Source organism: Lepisma saccharinum, chromosome 11 (genome assembly GCF_977018435.1).
Source record: "Lepisma saccharinum chromosome 11, izLepSacc3.1, whole genome shotgun sequence".
Lineage (NCBI taxonomy): Eukaryota > Metazoa > Arthropoda > Insecta > Zygentoma > Lepismatidae > Lepisma > Lepisma saccharinum.
The window spans coordinates 75,352,833-75,374,306 of record NC_139239.1 but is presented as its reverse complement, the minus strand read 5'-3'; the positions used below and the strand labels follow the sequence as shown (position 1 = coordinate 75,374,306).

At 40.2% G+C, this 21,474-nt stretch overlaps 1 protein-coding gene across 5 annotated transcripts in view; it reads left to right on the top strand.

Annotated features, from left to right (window-relative positions):
* Nucleotides 1–21,474, top strand: part of LOC145994928 (uncharacterized) — a 251,363-nt gene that overhangs the window by 87,872 nt on the left and 142,017 nt on the right. For all 5 annotated transcript variants that reach the window (XM_083131426.1, XM_083131428.1, XM_083131429.1 and 2 more), the window contains exons 7-10: nucleotides 786–899; nucleotides 1,877–2,064; nucleotides 7,250–7,376; nucleotides 16,048–16,169. In XM_083131426.1, coding sequence (XP_082987552.1) covers nucleotides 786–899; nucleotides 1,877–2,064; nucleotides 7,250–7,376; nucleotides 16,048–16,169 — 551 coding nt within the window. The remainder of the gene's footprint in view (nucleotides 1–785; nucleotides 900–1,876; nucleotides 2,065–7,249; nucleotides 7,377–16,047; nucleotides 16,170–21,474) is intronic.

The following is a 21,474-nucleotide window of genomic DNA, read 5'->3' as shown; positions in this document are numbered from 1 at the left end:
AAATGAATTCCTGTTCTTAACGGAAATTTACTGCTGCCAGATTCAACTTCAGAAACACGAGTTTTGGAAGCAGTTCAGGAAGTAACCTACTTCTTCTCTTATCGCAAATCTGTTCAGCAACACTGAACACTCAATCACTGAATACTGATGAAGCAGGTATACCCAAGTATTTTCTCAGCACTTGCTTCAGGTTTGAATACTCATTTTTGAATTTCCAACACAACAGCAGATCCTGGTTCAGCAATGTACTGTTTTATTTCCGATTTTGAGTTAGATTGATCCTCTGAATGAGAGTTTGCAATAATTTTATTACAAACACTCTACAATAATGATGGATCATAACCTAATTTTCAATAAATCTTACAAAACTAAAATATAAAACTTATTAGAAGGTAAAACTTTAGTATAATTTGTGCCGGTTTAAATATCGGATTTTTGCCAATGTCGATATGTCAATTCCTGCCGATTTTTATACATCTGTAATTGGCTTCGGCACATCCCTAATCTGTATACAGTGGAACCCCGATTTTACGTTTTCGGATTTTACATTGTCCCACATTATGCATTCAATCAATATGGTCCCAACATAGCAAGATGTTATAAAATTGTCCTCAATTTTACACGTTCTAGCATTTTAATTTTTTTCAGCTTGTTTCCCTGAAAAACGTAAAATTGAGGTTCCATTGTATCTATTTTCTCAGATTTGAAAAAGCTTAAAGTTTAATTGTTTTATCACATTGTTACTAAAACAATATTCAAACCGTGTGTATTTCTTTCAAAAACAGGAGCTAAACTTTATGATGAAAGAAGGTTCCGAGGCTTTGGAACGGGAGCTTGCTAGGAAGTCTGCTGAAAAGTTCAAGACTGCATTGGATCTAGTCAACGAGGAGGGTCTAGAGGTAGGTGTACCTGAGTTGAGTTGTGAGTGAAAGTGTTGAAATTGATGATAGTAGCAGCAACATATTTTCACCCTAGTGCCTACTTTTTGCAGTAAAATCTCTCAACATAGGAGAGGCAAAAATGCACCGAAAATGATAAAATAGGCACCATAATTTGATGGAGGTCCAACACTGAAAGAGCTGTGATCTTTGAAATAGTCCTCATGAAGAGACACAAAAAACTGTTGTTGTTCTTTCAGAAATGTCCTGAAATTGGTTTGAATCTTAATAGCTTACATTTTGTAGATGTGAAAGAAAGACATTGTAGGACACATATCGGGTCTTGCCACTTAATACAGTTGGTAAGACTTGCTGCTTTAATCTCATGTAACATCTATTTTATGAATGAGAGGTTAGAGCTTTGCTCTTTCCATCAGTGGATGTGTAAACTGTAGTGATTAATTCTAATTTATTTTAAGAGATCCATTTCTCCCCACCGTAGTGGGCAACATGGGCAAAGGAAAATCAAAATCCAACTGAATGTATTTGTAGATATTCAACCGAATTTCCATAGTTTTCTTAATGTAGGCACTGAAGATGGCAGTTATCTTAGAAATAGTCAAAAACAGGCACTATAAATCTATGTGTTACTATAAAACTCATGTATTCATTTCAGAAATGGCTTGGAACAGTTTTTAAACTTAGGAACCTACATTTTCTGGATAGGGAACAAAAAAAATGCATTTTGGTCATGTCCTCACAGACTTTCTATCTGTCTCTGTCTCATAAATTTACGTCACCTACCAGTACAAGTGGTGTCCCATACTTTAGGGGGACAGATGTCCCAGCACAGCATAAGGGTTAATATTTGAAGTGAATTTTTCTGCCTTCCTTTAATTCTAACAACATTATCATGCTGTTTAGTTATTGTCAACAAGTGTTCCATTATAATTTCATAATAATTTGTTGTATTTGCATGATATTTCCTACAATTTCAGAATTACAAACTGAAGAAGTTAGACATTGTTGTTTTGAAGTATGCCCTTTGCATATCTTGGATTGAAACTGCAATATATACGGATATTGAAAAATCAATAGAATATTTAAAACAAATCGAAACAGAGTATTCGGCAAAATTTCCAGCTGTATATTATGGCCTAGGAAAGGGATATTGGAAACTAAACAGGTATGTTTTTCCCTTTTAGTTGCTACTTTTTAGATTCAGTATGATAACATAATTAACCGATACAAATTTGGGGAAAAAGTTGCCAGCACGAGTACAATAACATTTGCAAAGGACAGAGGAAAGTGTGGTTGAGTCCTGAGAGTAAAAAGTAAGCCATTACCGTTACTGCTGTGTCTATGTAGATTGATATTACTTGTATGTGTACCATTTTACATGTAGTTCCTGAAATTTGTTACCTCCCCCTCTCATTCCATATTATTACAGACACAAATTTAATGGAAAATTAAAATTGACAAAAGTGGTAAAAGCATAACTAACTAACTCCCTAGCCTTCTTAAACCCGAAGGTTCATGGCTGCAGCAACACAGGCCTTCCATCTTTCCCTATCTTGAGCAAGTTCTATATACTCTTTTCCATCCCTACCGATTTCCCTTAGGTCCATCTCAACGTTGTCTCTCCATCTTCGTTTTGGCCTTCCTACAGGTCTCTTACCATCAGGTTTCCCAACAAGAATCCTGTAAACTCCTCTTTCCTCTCCCATTCGTGCCACATGGCCTGCCCACCTAAGTCTTCTTGATTTAATTATTCTAATAATATCTGGACATGAATACAAATTATGTAGTTCTAAATTATGTAACCTTCTCCACTCACCTGTCTCCCCATCCCTTTTAGGTCCAAATATTTTCCTAAGGATCTTATTTTCAAATACTCTCAATTTATGTTCCTCTTTCAATGTAAGGGACCAAGTTTCACATCCATATAATACTGCAGACAAAATTACGGTTTTGTATATTAAACGAGAAGACAAAAGTTTATGCAGAGAGAAGTAACATGCATTTCCTGAATGAAGCCTACTTTTTATTTCCTTTTTAATATAATTTTCATTTGTTAATATTACTCTTAAGTATTTGAATTTGGAAACTGGTTCAAACGAGTTGTTATCAATAATTAGATTTTGATTATTACCTAACAATTGGTTTCGGCCTGTAAGCATATATTTAGTTTTCTCTTTGTTAACTTCCAAACCTATCTCTTTAGCAGTTTTGAAAAATATTTTAGCATTATTCTTAATTGTATTCACATCATCTCCCAGTAAGTCTACATCATCTGCATATGCTAACAACTGAGTCACACCATTTAATTCTAGTCCTTTGTTAGTTTCTTTTACCTTCCTAACAGCATATTCTAAGGCAAAATTAAAGAGCAATGGAGATAATGCATCTCCTTGTTTTAACCCATCATGAATTGTAAATTTGTCAGACATATTAATACCTACACGAATTTTACTTTCTGTTTCACTGGTGCATTTTTTTATCATACTAACAAGCTTCTTAGGTATTCCAAACTCTACTAATATATTATATAATTTATCTCTTTTGACCGAATCATATGCTTTTTGGAAATCAATGAATAGCTGATGGACATTTTGATTATATTCCCACTTTTTTTCAAGTGTCTGTCTGATGTGAAAAATTTGATCTGTAGTTGATCTGTTACGTTTAAATCCACATTGATAATCACCTATAATTTCATTAGCATATGGTGTTAGTCTTGTTAAAAGAATGTTAGATGTATGTTTTGTATGTTGTTGAGAGTAGAGAAATTCCACGGTAATTATTGCAGTTCATTTTATCACCTTTTTTAAACTCAGGAACAATTATGGATTCTTTCCACTGTTGAGGAATTTCTTCTTTATTCCATATTAAACAAATTAATTTATGAATTTGACATATTAATGAATTTCCACCATATTTAATTAACTCAGCTGGTATTAAATCAATGCCAGGTGCTTTGTTATTCTTTAGCCTTTTAATAGCATCTTTAACTTCAGTCAGGTTAGGTTCTGGAACTAAAGGTTCTGCTGTGTGTACTTCATTTACTTCTGATTTATCTCCTACATGTACATTTAAGAGGTCATTAAAGTAGTTCTTCCATCTATTTAGAATATCGCTTGGGTCAGCTAGAAAATCACCGTCTTTATCTTTTATCAAGGTTACTTTAGGTTGCCACCTCTTTCAAAACTCATTTACACCTTTATATAAATCTCTGATATTTTTATTTTTGCTGTTTGTTTCAATTTCGTTAATTTTGCTTTTCAAGTAATCTCTTTTTTTACTTCTAAACGTGCGGTTAACTTCTCGCTTTATTCTATTATAATTGTTTAGATTTATATCATCAGAGTTATTTAACCACCTAAGTCTAGCCTGATTTCTTATTTCTATTAGATTATGACATTCATTATCAAACCATGGCTTACTTTTTCTTGGTTTATGGTATCCTATACTTTCTTTAGCTGCTGATTCTATTGCATTACGTATGTGCTCCCAATTCTTATTTACGTCTGTTTCATTTATATTTTCATCATCATTTAAATCCTGCAAATCTATTTGAGAGTTTAATTTGGTAATCTTTCTTAATTCTTTCATCAGTAAACTTTCCTGTATCAAATTTTATAACTTTTAGATTTTGTTGCTTATGATTTATCACTGAGAGTCTTTCTCTTAATTTAGCAATTACTAAATAATGGTCACTGGCACAGTCAGCACCTCTATGTGTACGAACGTCAATTATACTAGTATGCCTTTTCTTATCAATGAGAATATGATCTATCTGATTACGAGTTTTACCATCTGGAGAAGACCAGGTATATTTATGGATATCTTTATGTTTAAAAGTGGTACTTTTCACAATTAAATTCTTTGAGGTTGCAAAAGTAAACAATCTTATACCATTATCATTACTTAATTCATGAAGACTTTCTTTACCAATCGTGGATTTAAATGTCTTCTTTGCCAATCTGTGCATTACAGTCACCTAACAGAATTTTCATATCATACTGAGAAAATTTATCAAAGACCTGTTCTCTGTATAAAAATCATCTTTAGTATTATCATCTTTATCTTCCGTTGGTGCATGTATGTTTATTAAAATAATTTTACACCACCTACCCTGTAAAACTGCATATGATATCCTATCATTAATAAATTCTACTGTTTTAAGAGCCGAGATAATTCTATTATTTATGAAAAAGCCTGTTCCAAAATTATGATTTTCAGTACCACCACAGAAAAAAGTATAATTTTTAGTTTTACAATTCCCTTCTCCTGGCCACCTAACTTCCTGGACAGCTACTACATCTAATTTATACTTAACTATCTCATTAACTGTACACTGAAATGCCCCAGGCCGGTAAAAGCGTTAGAAAAGTATTTCTTGGACGTTATTCTGCATAATCGACACAACATACAAAAAAGGCTCTTGATAATGTACTTAATTTTTCGTGTGTGTTTTTGAAGGGGGACAGGGGTGGAAAGACTGAGAGTATGGATGAATTTAATTATGCAAGTAAGTCTGTTAAAAGTACAGCTATGATAGAGATTGAGAAGGAGACCTTTGTATCTTCCATTACAAACATGTTTCTGATCCATTTCGGTAATATTTTACAAAAGATGCTCATGGAAAAACATATATTTCATGTTTCTTCACAAATAAAATTCATACATATTTTATCACTGAATTAGCCATTAGGTGCAGGATTCTAAAAAAAACACATTCGTTTTTCACATTTTGTATTTTTTGCTTTGCTCTCTGAAAAGCATAAAAGCACGCACGCACGCACGCACGCACGCACGCACGCACGCACGCACGCACGCACGCACGCACGCACGCACGCACGCACGCACGCACGCACGCACGCACGCACGCACGCACGCACGCACGCACGCACGCACGCACGCACGCACGCACGCACGCACGCACGCACGCACGCACGCACGCACGCACGCACGCACGCACGCACGCACGCACGCACGCACGCACGCACGCACGCACGCACGCACGCACGCACGCACGCACGCACGCACGCACGCACGCACGCACGCACGCACGCACGCACGCACGCACGCACGCACGCACGCACGCACGCACGCACGCACGCACGCACGCACGCACGCACGCACGCACGCACGCACGCACGCACGCACGCACGCACGCACGCACGCACGCACGCACGCACGCACGCACGCACGCACGCACGCACGCACGCACGCACGCACGCACGCACGCACGCACGCACGCACGCACGCACGCACGCACGCACGCACGCACGCACGCACGCACGCACGCACGCACGCACGCACGCACGCACGCACGCACGCACGCACGCACGCACGCACGCACGCACGCACGCACGCACGCACGCACGCACGCACGCACGCACGCACGCACGCACGCACGCACGCACGCACGCACGCACGCACGCACGCACGCACGCACGCACGCACGCACGCACGCACGCACGCACGCACGCACGCACGCACGCACGCACGCACGCACGCACGCACGCACGCACGCACGCACGCACGCACGCACGCACGCACGCACGCACGCACGCACGCACGCACGCACGCACGCACGCACGCACGCACGCACGCACGCACGCACGCACGCACGCACGCACGCACGCACGCACGCACGCACGCACGCACGCACGCACGCACGCACGTATATTGAACTAAAGCAAATTGGTACCTTTGCAATAAATTATTGGAATCAATACACCTATATACTGTATATGAGTGAAGACAAACCATCAAAATATAAATAATACAGTGGAACCTTGATTTTATGTTTTTCAAGGGACCAAGCTGAAATAACTTAATATGCGGGAAAATGTAAAATCGAGGAAACTCTCTTAACATTTTGCTATGTTGGGACCATCAGAGTTGAATGTATATTGCGGGAGAATGTAAACTCGAGGAATGTAAAATTGGGGTTCCACTGTATTAGCAAAACTTTACTATTTACCAGCTGTTACAAGGCAGAGAGATGCCAGAATTCCTGGTGGTCATGTCTTCCATCAATGCAAGACACATGGATTGGCTTTGCAGTCAGCTGACTATTTTATGTGGCAAGCTGTATGCTTAATTATTACAACATTAAGAGTCTTATTTTTAATTTTTATAGTTGACTAGAAAGATACAATTCGAAATATGCTTTGTAAATAAAAAAAATAATCCTCAGTCTGGCTCATCATGTTTCTGTTTATTCTGAAACCTTGATTAATCATATATTAGATACCAGAGGTTTAAAAATTGTAATGTGAGGGAAGCCTGATTGTGATGCACTGTTAGGAGTAGGAATGTCTGGCATCTTAATGTTGATATTCATATTCTTTTGTTCACAGATATAAAACTGCATTAGATCCTGTTGAAAGGGGACTTGCAACCATTAAGAAAAACATTCAATTTCAAGCACATCCCTGGCCAGGAACATTGATCACTATACCAGAAACTAGTCGTCAAGCTCTTACGGTTAGTACCCGACTGAAATATAATGGTTTGTTCACCATATAAGTTTCCCTATGGTGTAGAAATTGGTTATAAGAATATTAGATTAATAGTTTGCACGTGGTTATCTTATGTGTCTTGCAAGTAATTCCTCATTTCCCCCATAGACATGAACGTGCAGGAAAGCAACAAGAAAACCAGGCTCGCGTCATGGCAGGTGCACATGTGTTGAAGACATGGTGTAATGAAGAATTGCATGCCATGACAGTGTGGTAGGAGTGTGCAAATGGTGAGACTGTCATGCAACTTTGCTGAAGGCATAGTAGACACATTTGATGAAGCTCGATCTGGTTGTTCCTCCACTACTACTACTAGGACTGAAACCATCGCATAAGCGAATGGACTTATTCAAGCTAACGGAAGCATCAAGGCTTATGATGTGGCGAAAATGGTGGACATTTCCATTGCAACAGCTCACAAAATCGTCCATGAGGATGCATGCAGTGGATGTAAGGATAACCCTTTCTCAAGACACCCAAATGTCAACCTCATTTCCACGTAGTACACTCTGCACTGAATTTTGCAGACTAACAAGGCTCTGGCGTCTGGACCCATGGCCAGTATAATCCTCTATGGAACTTGTGTTATGTGCTGTCCATATGTGTTTGTCCCTTTATCTACTTCATCTTATGACCGACCATTCATCCCTATCTTTGCAATTAGCCAAAAGTGGCAGAAACTCAATCATCCTTTCGTGATTTCGTCTACTGTAAACTTTGTGCATGTGGGGCAGACTTCACAATCGAAATTTTTGGGTAGAATTTTGGAATTTTTTCTTAAAATATTATTATATAAAATTCTCAACATTTACGAGGGGGTGCTGAAAAGTTCGTAGCCCAACCCAGAAGGAGTGCACGTGGAATAATGAAACTTTACAGTTTTAAAGAAGATATCTTGGTATGTACACATGCAAATTTTCATATTAATAACGGAATTGTTATTGTGCTTTTCAGGCCCATTGAAGTGATCATGTGTGCCCAGCCAGCGAATTTCACAAACATCGAGATCAGAGCTGTCATCAAATTTTTGTTCCACCAAGGAAAGTCGCCGAAGCAAATTCATGAGGAAATCAGTGGAACACTACGGGACTCTCCTCCATCATATGCAGTGGTGAAAAAGTTTGTGGCACAGTTTAAATGTGGCGATTTTTCAACAGGTGATGCTCCACGTGCAGGAAGACCAAAAACAGTGACTGTCCCCAAAATCGTGGATGAAGTTCATGACCTTATTCTTGAAAATCGGAGAATCTCAGCAAAATGTGTGGCAGAGATTATGGGCATTGTTGGTAACATAATTCATAATGACTTGGACATGCGCAAGCTCTCGGCAAAATGGGTTCCCAAAAATCTGTCAGCAGATCAAAAGCGTGAAAGAGTGAGGCCATCAAGGGAAGTCATTGCCCATTTTGAACGCAATGCCGACCAATTTCTGTCACGAATATTAACCATGAATGAAACATGGTTGTACCACTACGATCCTGAAACGAAACAACAGACAATGGAGTGGCGGCACTCAGGTTTCCCTCGCCCCAAGAAGTTCAAGAGGCAGAAGTTGGCTGGGAAAGTGTTTTCAACATTCTTCTGGGATAAGGATGGAGTCATACTCATAGACTCCCTGCCCAAGGGTCAGACATTTAATGCAGAGTATTACTCTGCATTACTCACAAAATTGAAAGACAAATTGAAAGTGCAACGCCGCGGAAAAATGAAAAAAGGAATTATGTTCCTGCAGGACAATGGCCCTGTCCATCGATCACTGCAAACACAACTGACATTGCATGATCTAGGGTTTCAATGTCTAGATCATCCCCCTTATTCCCCAGATCTAGCTCCGTCAGACTATTTCCTATTACCCAAGCTCAAACAACACTTAATAGGATGCCATTTTGGATCTGATAGGGAGGTGATTAGTGCTACGAAACAGTGGTGTGTGGAACAGCCTTCAGATTTTTTTTTCACTGGTCTGCAAAAATTGGAGCACCGTGCAAGGAAGTGTATTGAACTTCGGGGGGAGTATGTAGAATAACTGTAAAATTTCATCATTCCAAGTGCACTCCTTCTGTGTTGGGCTACGAACTTTTCAGCACCCCCTCGTATATATTTTCTTCAAATGTATGTAAAAATGTTTACACCTTAGGTTGCACCATATTTAATCCATTAGATGAAGAAAAGGAACTACTTAGGTAAGGATTGCCCACAGCAAGAAGATTTGTGGATGCAGGTTGCATCTACCCAGGTTTAGCGGGGGATTTTTGTGATGGAAATTTGTCTGAGTGAACAGTGCAGCATTGGATACAAGTTGAATTACGTTATAAATAATCCAGTGCTGCTACATAAATAGCAAAGTTTATACTGCCAGGGAATTATAACGGTAATACAGTCAACTCTCGATACAACGACCTTTCACAGTTCCCGGGAAAAGGGTCATTATTTCGAAGGGGTCGTTATTGGAATTTGCACCAATTTTGAGCCTAAACAGCTGAAACGGGGACAAAGATTCCTAGGAGACAGTAACACCATTTATCCTGTGTAGTTACACAACCTGTTATGCACAGGATGTGTGTTGTGAGAAGGAAAATAGAACATGAAAACGTTTTCGCAAAAAAGGATTTTAAATAATGTTATTTTCTTTAATTTTGCACAGTCGTTGCTCTTTCCCGAAATTCTTACAATTCTAGTTCATGAGAAACCCATTTGCACTGAGACCTACGGAAAGGAAAAAAATGTCTCATTTTTTGCAAGCGAAACTTTAAAAATCTTGACACTAGTCACACTGGTTCCAGCAAAAGTCTGGAGATAATCAGGCAGAATGAATGTTGGATTTCATCTCCAGTCTACTAGAGTACACTGTCTGTTACAGGATTAACTGGCAAGATAAGATCTCTCAAGAGAGACAACACAACCTTTGTAGGCACCAGACAAAAAAAGCGGGTCTGTTCTGGTTCGGTTGTGTAAAATACATCGTAAAAAAAGTCACAAAAGTCAAGTTTTCTTTGCTTCAACCAACTTCATATTCATCCCCCTCCCCCATTCTAGGGAACAGTTCAAACTCTTCTTAGACTTACATTGTAATCCAGACTGAAAAAGGAAACACACAACTTGCAATCTGTTTTCACCGAATGTGTATTCTAGGACACATTAAACAGCGTCGCACTTGATAATCATTTGGGTTTGAAATTTTATTTCACTTTAAACTGTATATTTAGGTCCGATTAGCCCATCAGCGTAAAATGAACTCAAAACAAGCTTTATGAAACCTGCACATTTTCAGATATCAAAATGGGAGATCGATTTTACTCTCACGTTAATCGACGATTTAATGTTGGATTAGGGAGAATTCTCTGTCAAACAACCACTCCTCAAAAAGTTTCACCCTTGAATAATGATTTCTTTAAATTGGTCCCAGCATCCATTTCTTGATTGAGCACTCCTCCCCTCCCATGCCCCCCACATGAATGGTTCTGAAGTAGAGCGGGGATTATATTGTGTTCATTTCCTTCCAACACTGCTCTGAGTGTTCAATAAGTTTTTTCTTGTGTCGGGTGCAAAATAAAATTTACAGTTTTCCTTATCAGAAGGCGTAGAACATAGAGTTGTTTTAACTCTTGTTTTTCTTTCTGGAGATTGAATTTCGTTATCTTCAAGTCAAACCAGCTTTGCGAGATTCAAAACAATGACTTATACCTTTGCACTGGATGAGTCATTGCAAGCAGACAGCTTTGCAGACGCCAGACCAAACACTGGCGCCAGCTGCAGCGTAAAGACAATGAGACCGGCTGGAAGTTCGAGCAACAGGTGGTCGAAGAGAAAATCCTCCACATTTTAAAGAAAATGCAACTGTCGAAGATGGAACTTTTGTCAGCAGTGTGAAGAAGAAAGAAATGATCCTTGCCACTTTTTTTTTTTTTACTTGTCCTATGGTTTTTGTTTGTTTTCAAGAATGTATCCAGAATTGGTTGCTGCATTTTAGATGTCAAAGGAAAGGACACACGAGCAAGAAAATCATGGCTGAAACAATCGGCATCGCCTGCTCCCCCTAAACGTTTGCTGACAGGAAAAGAGGGAGAAGTCACTAGCCAACGGAACACTTTTTTGGCAAATATTATGACATCGGCTCATTAAGAAAAACATATGAAGTGGAAAACTGTTATGATGCACGTAAGATTGAAGTAAACTTGCCGGAAACCTGCATGACAACGCATGAAGCAGGTTGACTATCTTTTGTTGGCCTATGTGGCTTTGATTATCTCTTAACAGTTTGGCTTTTTTATGAAGTGTTACAGGGAACAAGGAGCACGTTTTGAATGAAAACGGTTACTGGAAGTTGTCTGCTACAAGGCCAAGAGTTGCTTTTATCTCGCATTTCTCAGTGTGATACTGGTGAATATTTTTAAGGATAAAGAGCTTGACCTGCCATACACATTGACAAAGACTCCAAGTCCAGCAGTCATTTCGGGCTCTTTTGTCATTTGTCAGCTGCTCTTAGAGCAAGGAAACAAGTCAAGGTCGATTTCTAATAACATCCAAGCACATTCAATCTTCTCTTCACGTGTATCCAGCCGATTTCCTTCAATTTTTCAACTTTTTTCCACATTTTTCATGGTTCCCGGGAAAAGGTTCATTATATTCGGGGTCATTATATTCGGGGTCATAGAATCGAGAGACAACTGTATGTACTATTGGAGGAGGAGGAGGGAGACATTATCAAACACTTGCATATTAGGCCTTAAATTGACCCCTGAATACTGGTGGGGGATTGAGAATTAAACATTTGGATATTATTGTTAAGTCTTAGATTATGATGGGTATTTTAGTTATGGGGGATTGAGCATTAAATTTGGGAGGGGATATCCAACTCTTGTGTATTACTATTACATAATAGACTGTTGCAGAAATTCTGGTGTGGGGAGTGAGAACTGTTATTATTATTATTTTGAGGAGGCAATATCTTCAATATCAACAGTAAGTCTAAAATTGGCATGGAAATTTTAGTGGGAGGATTTAGTATTAAATTTGAGGGGGGGGAAGATATGAAGCTCTTGATAAAGTGTTAAATCTTAGATTCCCAAGGGATATCTGTAGGGGGAGGGAGGGTTCGAACATTATATTTTAGGGACTAAACATAGCAATATGGTATGCACACATTTTTGGCTCTGAATGTGCGAAAAGAGTAAATCTATGAAAGTACTATTGACACCCATTAAATTAATATTCTTGCAAGTCTGCAAAGAAATTGATGTAAAAATTTCCTTGCTCACTTTTCTTACAGTAGTGCATGTTGCAAAAATGTGTAAGTAAACTTATTTAAAACACATAGACAATCAATAATACAATAATATTGCTAATAGAACTAAATTATCAAAATGAAGCACATTTAAATTAAGCAGTATACCAACTCTAAGAATTATATTTTAAGAAATTATATTATTGATCAATATGGAGGATATTGTTTGTGTCTTGCAATGTAACCACAGTATAATTCTTCAAATAAACAGGCTATAGTAATGTGTTGCGCATTACCTGATAAAACAGAAGAATGCATTATGTCAAATACACATTTCTAACTTCTTGTCACAGGACAATTTTACTTTAGCAACGGAAATTTTCCCTGCTATGGATTACTAAACATAATTATATTTACTCGAAGCAGAGGGGGCGAGTTCTTTGAAGGAGGAACCATATTACATATATTCTCGCCCCGACCTTAGGAATTTCTAGCTATGGTTCTGCATAAGTCTCGTAAAACAATAATTAACAGACAACTGTAGGTTTGCCCAGGTTGAATTTTCAATATTAAGTTGTGTAGCAATATGTGTTAAATACTCAAATCTCAATTTTATTTTTGGATTTGATTCAATTTATTTTACTTCACTTTTCTGCCACTTTTGTTAAATCGCAAAGATGAGGTTGAGTGTTGATGTGATGAAACTGTTGAAAGGACAATCACAAAGACCATCCATGGACAGGCTGGAATTTGAACCCTTGGCATCATATGCTATGTGATAACCGCTCAGCCATGGAGGCAGGCATTAAATACTCAAATTGTAGTTTATTAAAATTTTAATGTCCACCCACAAACATTGTTTAAATGCATACATATGTATATAATTTACTCTATGATATTTCAGATTAACTTAAACATTTAACCAATCATTGTGCAAGCTTTGTGTTACTTCGAAACTTTGAACAATTAAAAAAAACATGGACAATTTAACAGTCTGTTGTATTGAAATAGAACTCAATTATTATTAATCTACAAACTACAAACATTTTGGGATAATTATGATGAATGATTTTGGGGGATAATGAATGCATCGACCATCGTTGGTGGGGGGCAATTGAGAATCAGATAAAGAATAGTGCTAAGTAAAGCTAAAATGAGTTACTTTTTTTTAGCTGCACTAAAGACACACTGTTATAATTAAATGTCTTATGGGGATTATGACCTGATTTTGGGGGGGAGGCACCATTGGCTGGATGGGATGCCAAGAGGATGGTTGTAAATTTTCACAGCAGGATGCCCAATTGTGAGCAGTTGGGGTAAAAATGGTGCCGAATGTGTGTTTTCGGAAGGGTGCTGACAGGGTGAACCAAAATTTTGCCTTTTGTCCTGGAGGGCTAGTCTGGCCCTGGTGGATAGAGAGAATTTTAATAAGATTTGGTGAACGGATTACCCATGCACGCACATGTGTGTTTAAACAAAGAGAGTGAGAGAGAGAGAAAGGGGGGAGGAAAATGGTGGAAAGTTAAATAAGATGCACAACAGCAAAGAGAAAAGGTGAAAGAACTACAAAGGAGTTCGGGAGAGGGCGAGGGAATATCTGTTTGTGAAACTCAAACTTTATATCTGCCAACCCTAATTTATTAGTATTTGGCTCCTGTCCACCCAGTCAACATTTTCTGGCACCACCCCTGAAAGAAGCCGACTGTGCTTAGTAATACAGTAATTTCCCTTTTTTAAAGAAATAATTGCATTATGTTATGTTTTCTTTTTTTGGCCAACAATAATTGGGAATTAACAAAAAAGTTGGTATATGAGGATAGCTACGCAAAAGTAATCTGAATATTTTTTTGCACATATAACATGAGAGCAAGAAAAGTTGAAAGTTTGGTTGAAAGCAGAAGGAAATATACATTTAGTGTCACATACAGTTCCATTCTTCAAGCTCTCAAGATGCAAAGCAGATGCAAGAAATGATTATTATATTGTTTTGGCATCATTGCACATTGACCTAAAGTGTGAACTTGTCAATCTATCAAAATCCCGCTCTCTTGCAACTGCTACAGCAGATAAGGAGCGATCAAGCAATATGGGCATGTTTGGCCGAAACAAAGAACTGCTGTAGCTGTACTGCTGCAACAACACTAATCCCATTGCTTTTCACTTAGCCAACTACTCTTTCTCAGTTTGAAATAGCCTCACACATATTCAATAGATTTGGTTACGTGCTATTGAACTTAGTATTAAAATAAGAGATAGCCAGGAACCAGGATGGATCGAATTCGAAATCCGAATTGCATCTGGAATCCGGATTCTCTCAAAAATCTGGAATTGCTTCAAAATCCGGATTCCTTCCGAGCATGCACCTCCCATCACATGGAATGTGTATCAGCGGTATTTGATGGGTGAGAAATAACAGAAAATAACTTCCTGAGCACTGCAAATCCATAACATAATTTTGATATCCCTTTCTACTATTACAGAATAAATATAATGATTAAAGAATGAAAGCTTTGGGATGCTAAACACAGAGGAGGGAGAGGGTTAAGGTGGCTTGGGTTGGTGACTTACTGTTTACACAAGATGATATTCTCCTCTTGATTGGCATAGCAACAGATTTACGACCTACAACTAAGAAAGCCATAATACTGCACATTAAAAAACGAGAATAAATTCTAGTCACTTTTCTCCATCAAAAACCAGGGTGCGCATTATACACGCGTAAATACGGTATAAACATGGCGACTGATAAAAGAAAAGTCGCCAGAATTCAACTACAAAGATTATAAAAAATATTTTAAGTGACAATTATATACTATGTTTTATTTTTACTGGAAGAAAGGTTACAGAAATTATAGTTTCATTAAACACTCAACAAACATTTCCATAGTACGTTCATATATACAGTATCAGAAACAGAAAAATGTATATTTACATATAATTTTTTATTTGCTTTAATCAAACTGTTCAAATATTTACATGTTGTATGGTATGTATGGTGCCAAAAAGCATAAAATCAATTGATAGCAGAGGTATCAGTATCTTAAATATCGCTTTAAATTTTTTCACTGGTACTACCAAATATTTTTCTTAAGTTGAGAATTCCACAGAGTATGCAAGAATGCCACAATACACTTTCACATAGTTGCTACATTTTTCATGCATAGGTATCATTAGTGGTGAGAATTGGGAATAATATTGGCAGCAGTATTATCGCCGCAGCCCCAGTGTGAATCTGAAAATTTTAAGCAATCAATTACAATGTTTCTAAATATTTTTAACAATTTAAATTGTTATTGTGCACGTGCATCAGAATCAGTATGAGCATGAAAATAGTGCTCCAGTACATTTATTAATATTTACTATTTTAATCTGTTTGGGATTAATAATTGATGCATTTATTTCATTTTTGTAGAATGCTCTGGAAGATTTGCGGCGAACGTGTCGTGCGTATCACGTACCAGATGCATCATGTACATACGAGAAATGTCTTGAACTTAGTACACATATAGTTCCTTCTCGTTTTATTTACTATAGGTATGTATCTGTAATATTTTTTGCCTTTGTTAATGAAAAGCAAATGGTATTAGAATTTCAATATTGCATGTTGCTTTATTATGAAGTGCTTTAAATTGAAATTCCACATCATGTAGATTTTTTGGTTGTAATGTGGGTAATGGTGCTAGTTTTGTCATTCACAGTCTGATTTAATTGTTTTGACAAAATTGTGGTTTATAAAATATAGTGTCTGTTTCTTGGATCTAAAATGACCAATGCCATACTTTGCAAAAAATGAAATTTCAGTGGAATTCAACTTGCCAGAGCAAGATGAATTTTCTGTCAAAAATAGATTTTCGTACTCGCTTACTTTTAATTACTGAAACATATGGTTCATCATGAGCATAACCTTTTAGTGAGATCTATGGTCTATGCTGTATAAATTAACTGTCCTAACTAATTCAGGACCTCTGGTAGCCTTGTATCAATGCTTATGAAGCTGAAATTACAAAATATTGCCAACTGTAGACTTCTGGAACCCATCTCTCCACAAACAACTCATTCATATCTGAAAGGACAAAGCGAATTTCTTGCAAAATCTGACAAATTGTCAATGTTATTTTTGTACCACACTAAGAGAAATAATTCTATATTTCACGTCACATGGAGTAGAGGCACTGAATACTGACCGTAGCGTCTCTACGATCAGTGTTGCTGCCAGAAACAGTTGATAGAGAACTGTGTACAACTCACGCCAACTCTCCCGACTCCGGTCACTCATTATTTCCTTCACCAAATCTGTTTGTCTCACACGTTTCTTACATTCATGTCTGGTATTGGGCCTAACTCCTATAAGCCTGACACCCAAACTCCTTTTCTCGGCCATGCCCCCCGACATTCAACCCAATATTCGCCCCCTAGTGAGAAATTTTGCTTCCGAACTAACCCTTACCATGTACAAATCACAGCTCCACTGGGCTCGAGAACTCTCGATTTCCCTCCAGTCCCTCACTAAAATCCTCCTACTGACCCCAGGCAACAACAACCACCAAATAAACACACTCTGGAACCTTTCCCAGTCCATTGCCCACAACCTCAACCAGAAACAACTGCAAAAACTTTCCATTATCTGCCGACAAGCCCTGGTGCAGGATGCACCCTCCCCCTCTCCCCTCCCACCATAACACCAACACAAAACTACATGTCCCTTACTTCCAGACCCACCCTTGCCGCTACCCACTCCACCCCAACCTACCATCTCCAACCGTGCTCCTCCCTCCCACCACACCACAGAAGAGCATCAGTCCTCGGACAAAAGATGGCCCCAGCATATTGACATTCCTCACCCTCAACCACCCACTGACTGCACCTCCATCTTGAACCTCTCCAATCACAACCCCACAACCACCAAAATTGACATTCTTTCCAAAGGTCTCACCTTCTCCCCAGCCTCCACCCCTAACAATTTCCAGCTACTATTTGACATACAAACTTTTGCCCGCAGACTTAGGTGGGCATATTTTTGGGCCAAGAATTCCCCCTCCAGTGCTAATCCCTCAGACATACACCCCAGTCTCCTCCAATTCTGCCCCCATGTTCCCCCCTCTCTTCCCAACATCCACCCCCTCGAAAGATACATCACCTCTGTTGTCAACAATGTTTCCGACAGTACATACCTCCAATACTCCTCTTCCCACCACAATCTAACCCCAGCCCAGCACCAAGCCCTCCGGTCCCTCCGCAACAACCCAGACATCAAAATCCTCCCTTCCGATGAAGGGTCCACCACAGTAGTCATGAACTCCTCTGACTACGTGGTGGAAGCCTCCCGCCAACTCTGATTCATCGACCTACAAGCCAATCTACCACACACCTAGATAAAATTCGGGATTTTGTCCTCTCCCAAGGACCCTCTGAAAGCCTATCCAATTCCACCATCTCCTCACTCATACCTGACAACCCCCGCACCCCCACTTTCTACCTCCTCCCGAAAAATTCACAAACCGAACAAGCCCGGGAGATCCATTGTGTCCAGCTACAATTAACCCACTGAACACATATCAGCCTTTCTAGACTCTCACCTCCAACCCCTCGTCCAAGCCCTGCCCTCCTACCTCCGTGACACCAAACACCATCCTCAACAGTTGATGTCGCATCCCTCTACACCAATATTCCCCATGCCCATGGCTTCCGTGGCACGGAATCATTCTTTAACAGCCGACTCAAACCCCACAATCCCACCACTCACGTCTTGATACAACTAGCCAACCTTGTACCAGCACTCACTTCTTGATACAACTAGCCAACCTTGTACTTACCTCCAACAACTTCTGCTTCGGTGACCAACATTACCTGCAGATACACGGCACAGCTATGGGTACCCGCATGGCCTCCTCTTATGCCAACCTGTTCATGGGCAGGCTGGAACAGGAATTCCTTGACTCCCAGCAACTGAAACCACTCCTCTGGCTAAGATTCATAGATGACATTTTCCTCCTCGGGACACATGGCAAACCCTCCCTCACTACATTCCTAAACCAACTGAACGCCTTCACTACCCTCAAATTCACCTGGTTCCACTCCAAAGACCAAGTGACCTTCCCAGATGTGGACATCCACATTGCGGGAGACCACTTTGAAACTTCCATACACATCAAACGGACCAACCACCTCCAGTATCTCCACTACTCCAGCTCGCACCCCTACCACACCAAAAAGACATTCGATTTTCCATTGCTCTCAGAGGAAAGTGCCTCAACTCATCCTCCTCATCCCGCCAAAACTACAACGTAAGCCTGCACCAAGCCCTAACCAACCGTTGCTACCCCTCCACCCTCATCAACAAACAAATCACTAGAGCCACCTCCCACAACCGCACCAAACTACCCAAAACCAACCTTCCAACTCTGATCACCCAATACCACCCCCACATTACGAAAATCAGACATACCCTCCCCTCCTTCCCATCCTGCACAGTGATCCTGACACCAGGAACATCTTTTGGGATAAACCAAGGGTCGTCTTCCATCCCCCCCCCTCCAAAACATCTTGGTGGGAAACACTCCCACCCCTTCCACACCACTCCCCCCAGCTCACAGGTGCAACAAACCCAGATGCAATACCTGCCCCATACTTATCACCTCCCCCACCCTCCTGATCCCCACAGCCACAGGTGAGTTCACCCTTCACCCCAAGGGCACTTGCCACTCATCCAACCTGATTTGCACCCTCATCTGCCAAATCTGTGGCAACTTCTACTTAGGCGAAACCTCCACCCCCTTGAACGTAAGGATCAATAATCACCGTTCCTCCACCCAAAACTCCAATTTCACAGTTGCCATCCACACCAACAGCCATAACACCACCTTCAATAACTGCTTCCGTGTTGCCATCATCCATCTTTTACCCCCCCCCCCACTCTGACATGTTTCCGCAGGCGATGGGAAAGGGTCTATATATCAGGCATGCATGCCACTATACCCCCCGGACTCAACCTAGCCAACCAGTAACCCTTTCCTCTCCTCCCCAAAACTACCCACACACCTTACAGTAAACACTGGTTAAAGTACTTTTTGTTCTCTATCAACTGTTTCTGGCAACACTGATCGTAAAGACGCTACGGTCAGTATTCTGTGCCTCTACTCCTACTTTGAAAATGCAACATATATTGTGAAATATAGAATTATTTCTCTTCGTGTAGTAAGTGTTTACTGTCTCCTTCATCATTTGTGTTTGTGTGTGTATATATATATATATATAGGTGTGTGTGTGTATGTATGTATGTATGTATATACAGGGTGGGCACAAAGTTGCTTTCCCCAAAACAATGATTTCTTCATTTATTAGGGAAAGTGACTTTGTGCCCACCCTGTATATAAAAAGCAAAGAAGGAGAAAGGAAACACTCACCAGACAGTGAAGAAATTAGAATTTTCACAGGCTTTGTCCCTGCATCTTCATGTAAGAAGAAAGACAGAACCGGAATTTGGAGATCTGGCAGAGTTGCCAGGTCTTGATCATAGAAGAAGTAGTGCATAAAATGGAAAAACACTATTCCATCACCAGGCTCGTTAAAACTGAGTGGGTGGCAGGGTAGGGTGGGAGGGATGGGTTGCAGGGGGATAGTTACTGGGTGGCCTTGTTCAGGCCAGGGGGAGTGGTCACACTCATGGCTGATATATAAGCCCTCTCCCATCTTTTGCGAACTGAGGTGTTGGCTGGTTGGGGTGAGAGATGGATGATCGCTATCCGACAAAAGGATATTGTCGTGGTGGGAATGGACGGTGAAAATGAAGTCCAGGTTGGGGGTGGAGCAGCGGTGGGTATTGATGCGGAAGTTGAGGGCAGTTGATGTTTCACCCAGGTAAAAACCACCACAGATGTTGCAGATGAGGATGTACATCAGGTTTGAGGTGTGGCAGGTCCCTTTGGGGTGGAGAGTAAATTTGCCAGTGGTTGTGCACCTGGAGGGTGTGAGAGGTAATGAGAATGGTGCCGGTTTTGCACCTGGGGCGGTTGCATTTATGGGCAGGGGGGTGTTGGTTGTGTGGTGAAGGAGTGTTTTGGAAGTTTGGGGGTCGTTTGAAAACCACTCTGGGCTTGTCCGGAAAGATGTTTCTGATTTTGGGATCACTGTGGAGAATGGGGAGAAGAGAGTGTAGTGTGTGCCTGATTTTGTTGAGGTGGGGATGATATTGGGTGATGATTACAGGTGGGTTGGTGGTGGCTGGTTTCTTGGTGGTAGTGACAGACAGGCAGCTTGCGATATTTGTTTGGTGACCAGGGTGGACCAGGGCTTGTTGTAGGCGGAGGTTATAATTCTGGCAGGAGGTGAAGTGTTAAGGCGCTGTCCCCTGAATGGCCAGGGAGAATGGAATGGCTTTTTTGGTGTGGACTGGGTGGGAGTTGGATTAGTGTAAGTATTGCATGTGGTTGGTGGGTTTTATGTGGATAGAGGTTTTTAGATGTCCTCCCTCGATGTACACGTCCCCACCAAGAAGGTGATCTGTTTTGTTCTTTCCATTTTACACACTACTTCTTCTTTGATCAAGACCTGGCAACTCTGCAGGTCTCTAACTTCCGGTTCCGTCTTTCTCCTAACACTGATGATGCAGCTATAGTGTCTGTGAATATTTGAATGTTTTCACTGTCTGGCGAGTGTTTCTTTTCTCCTTCTTTAACTAACTAACTAACTAACTAACTCTCTAGCCTTCTTAAACCCGAAGGTTCATGGCTGCAGCAACACAGGCCTTCCATCTTTCCCTATCTTGAGCAAGATCTATATACTCTTCTCCATCCCTGCCGATTTCCCTTAGGTCCATCTCAACGTTGTCCCTCCATCTTCG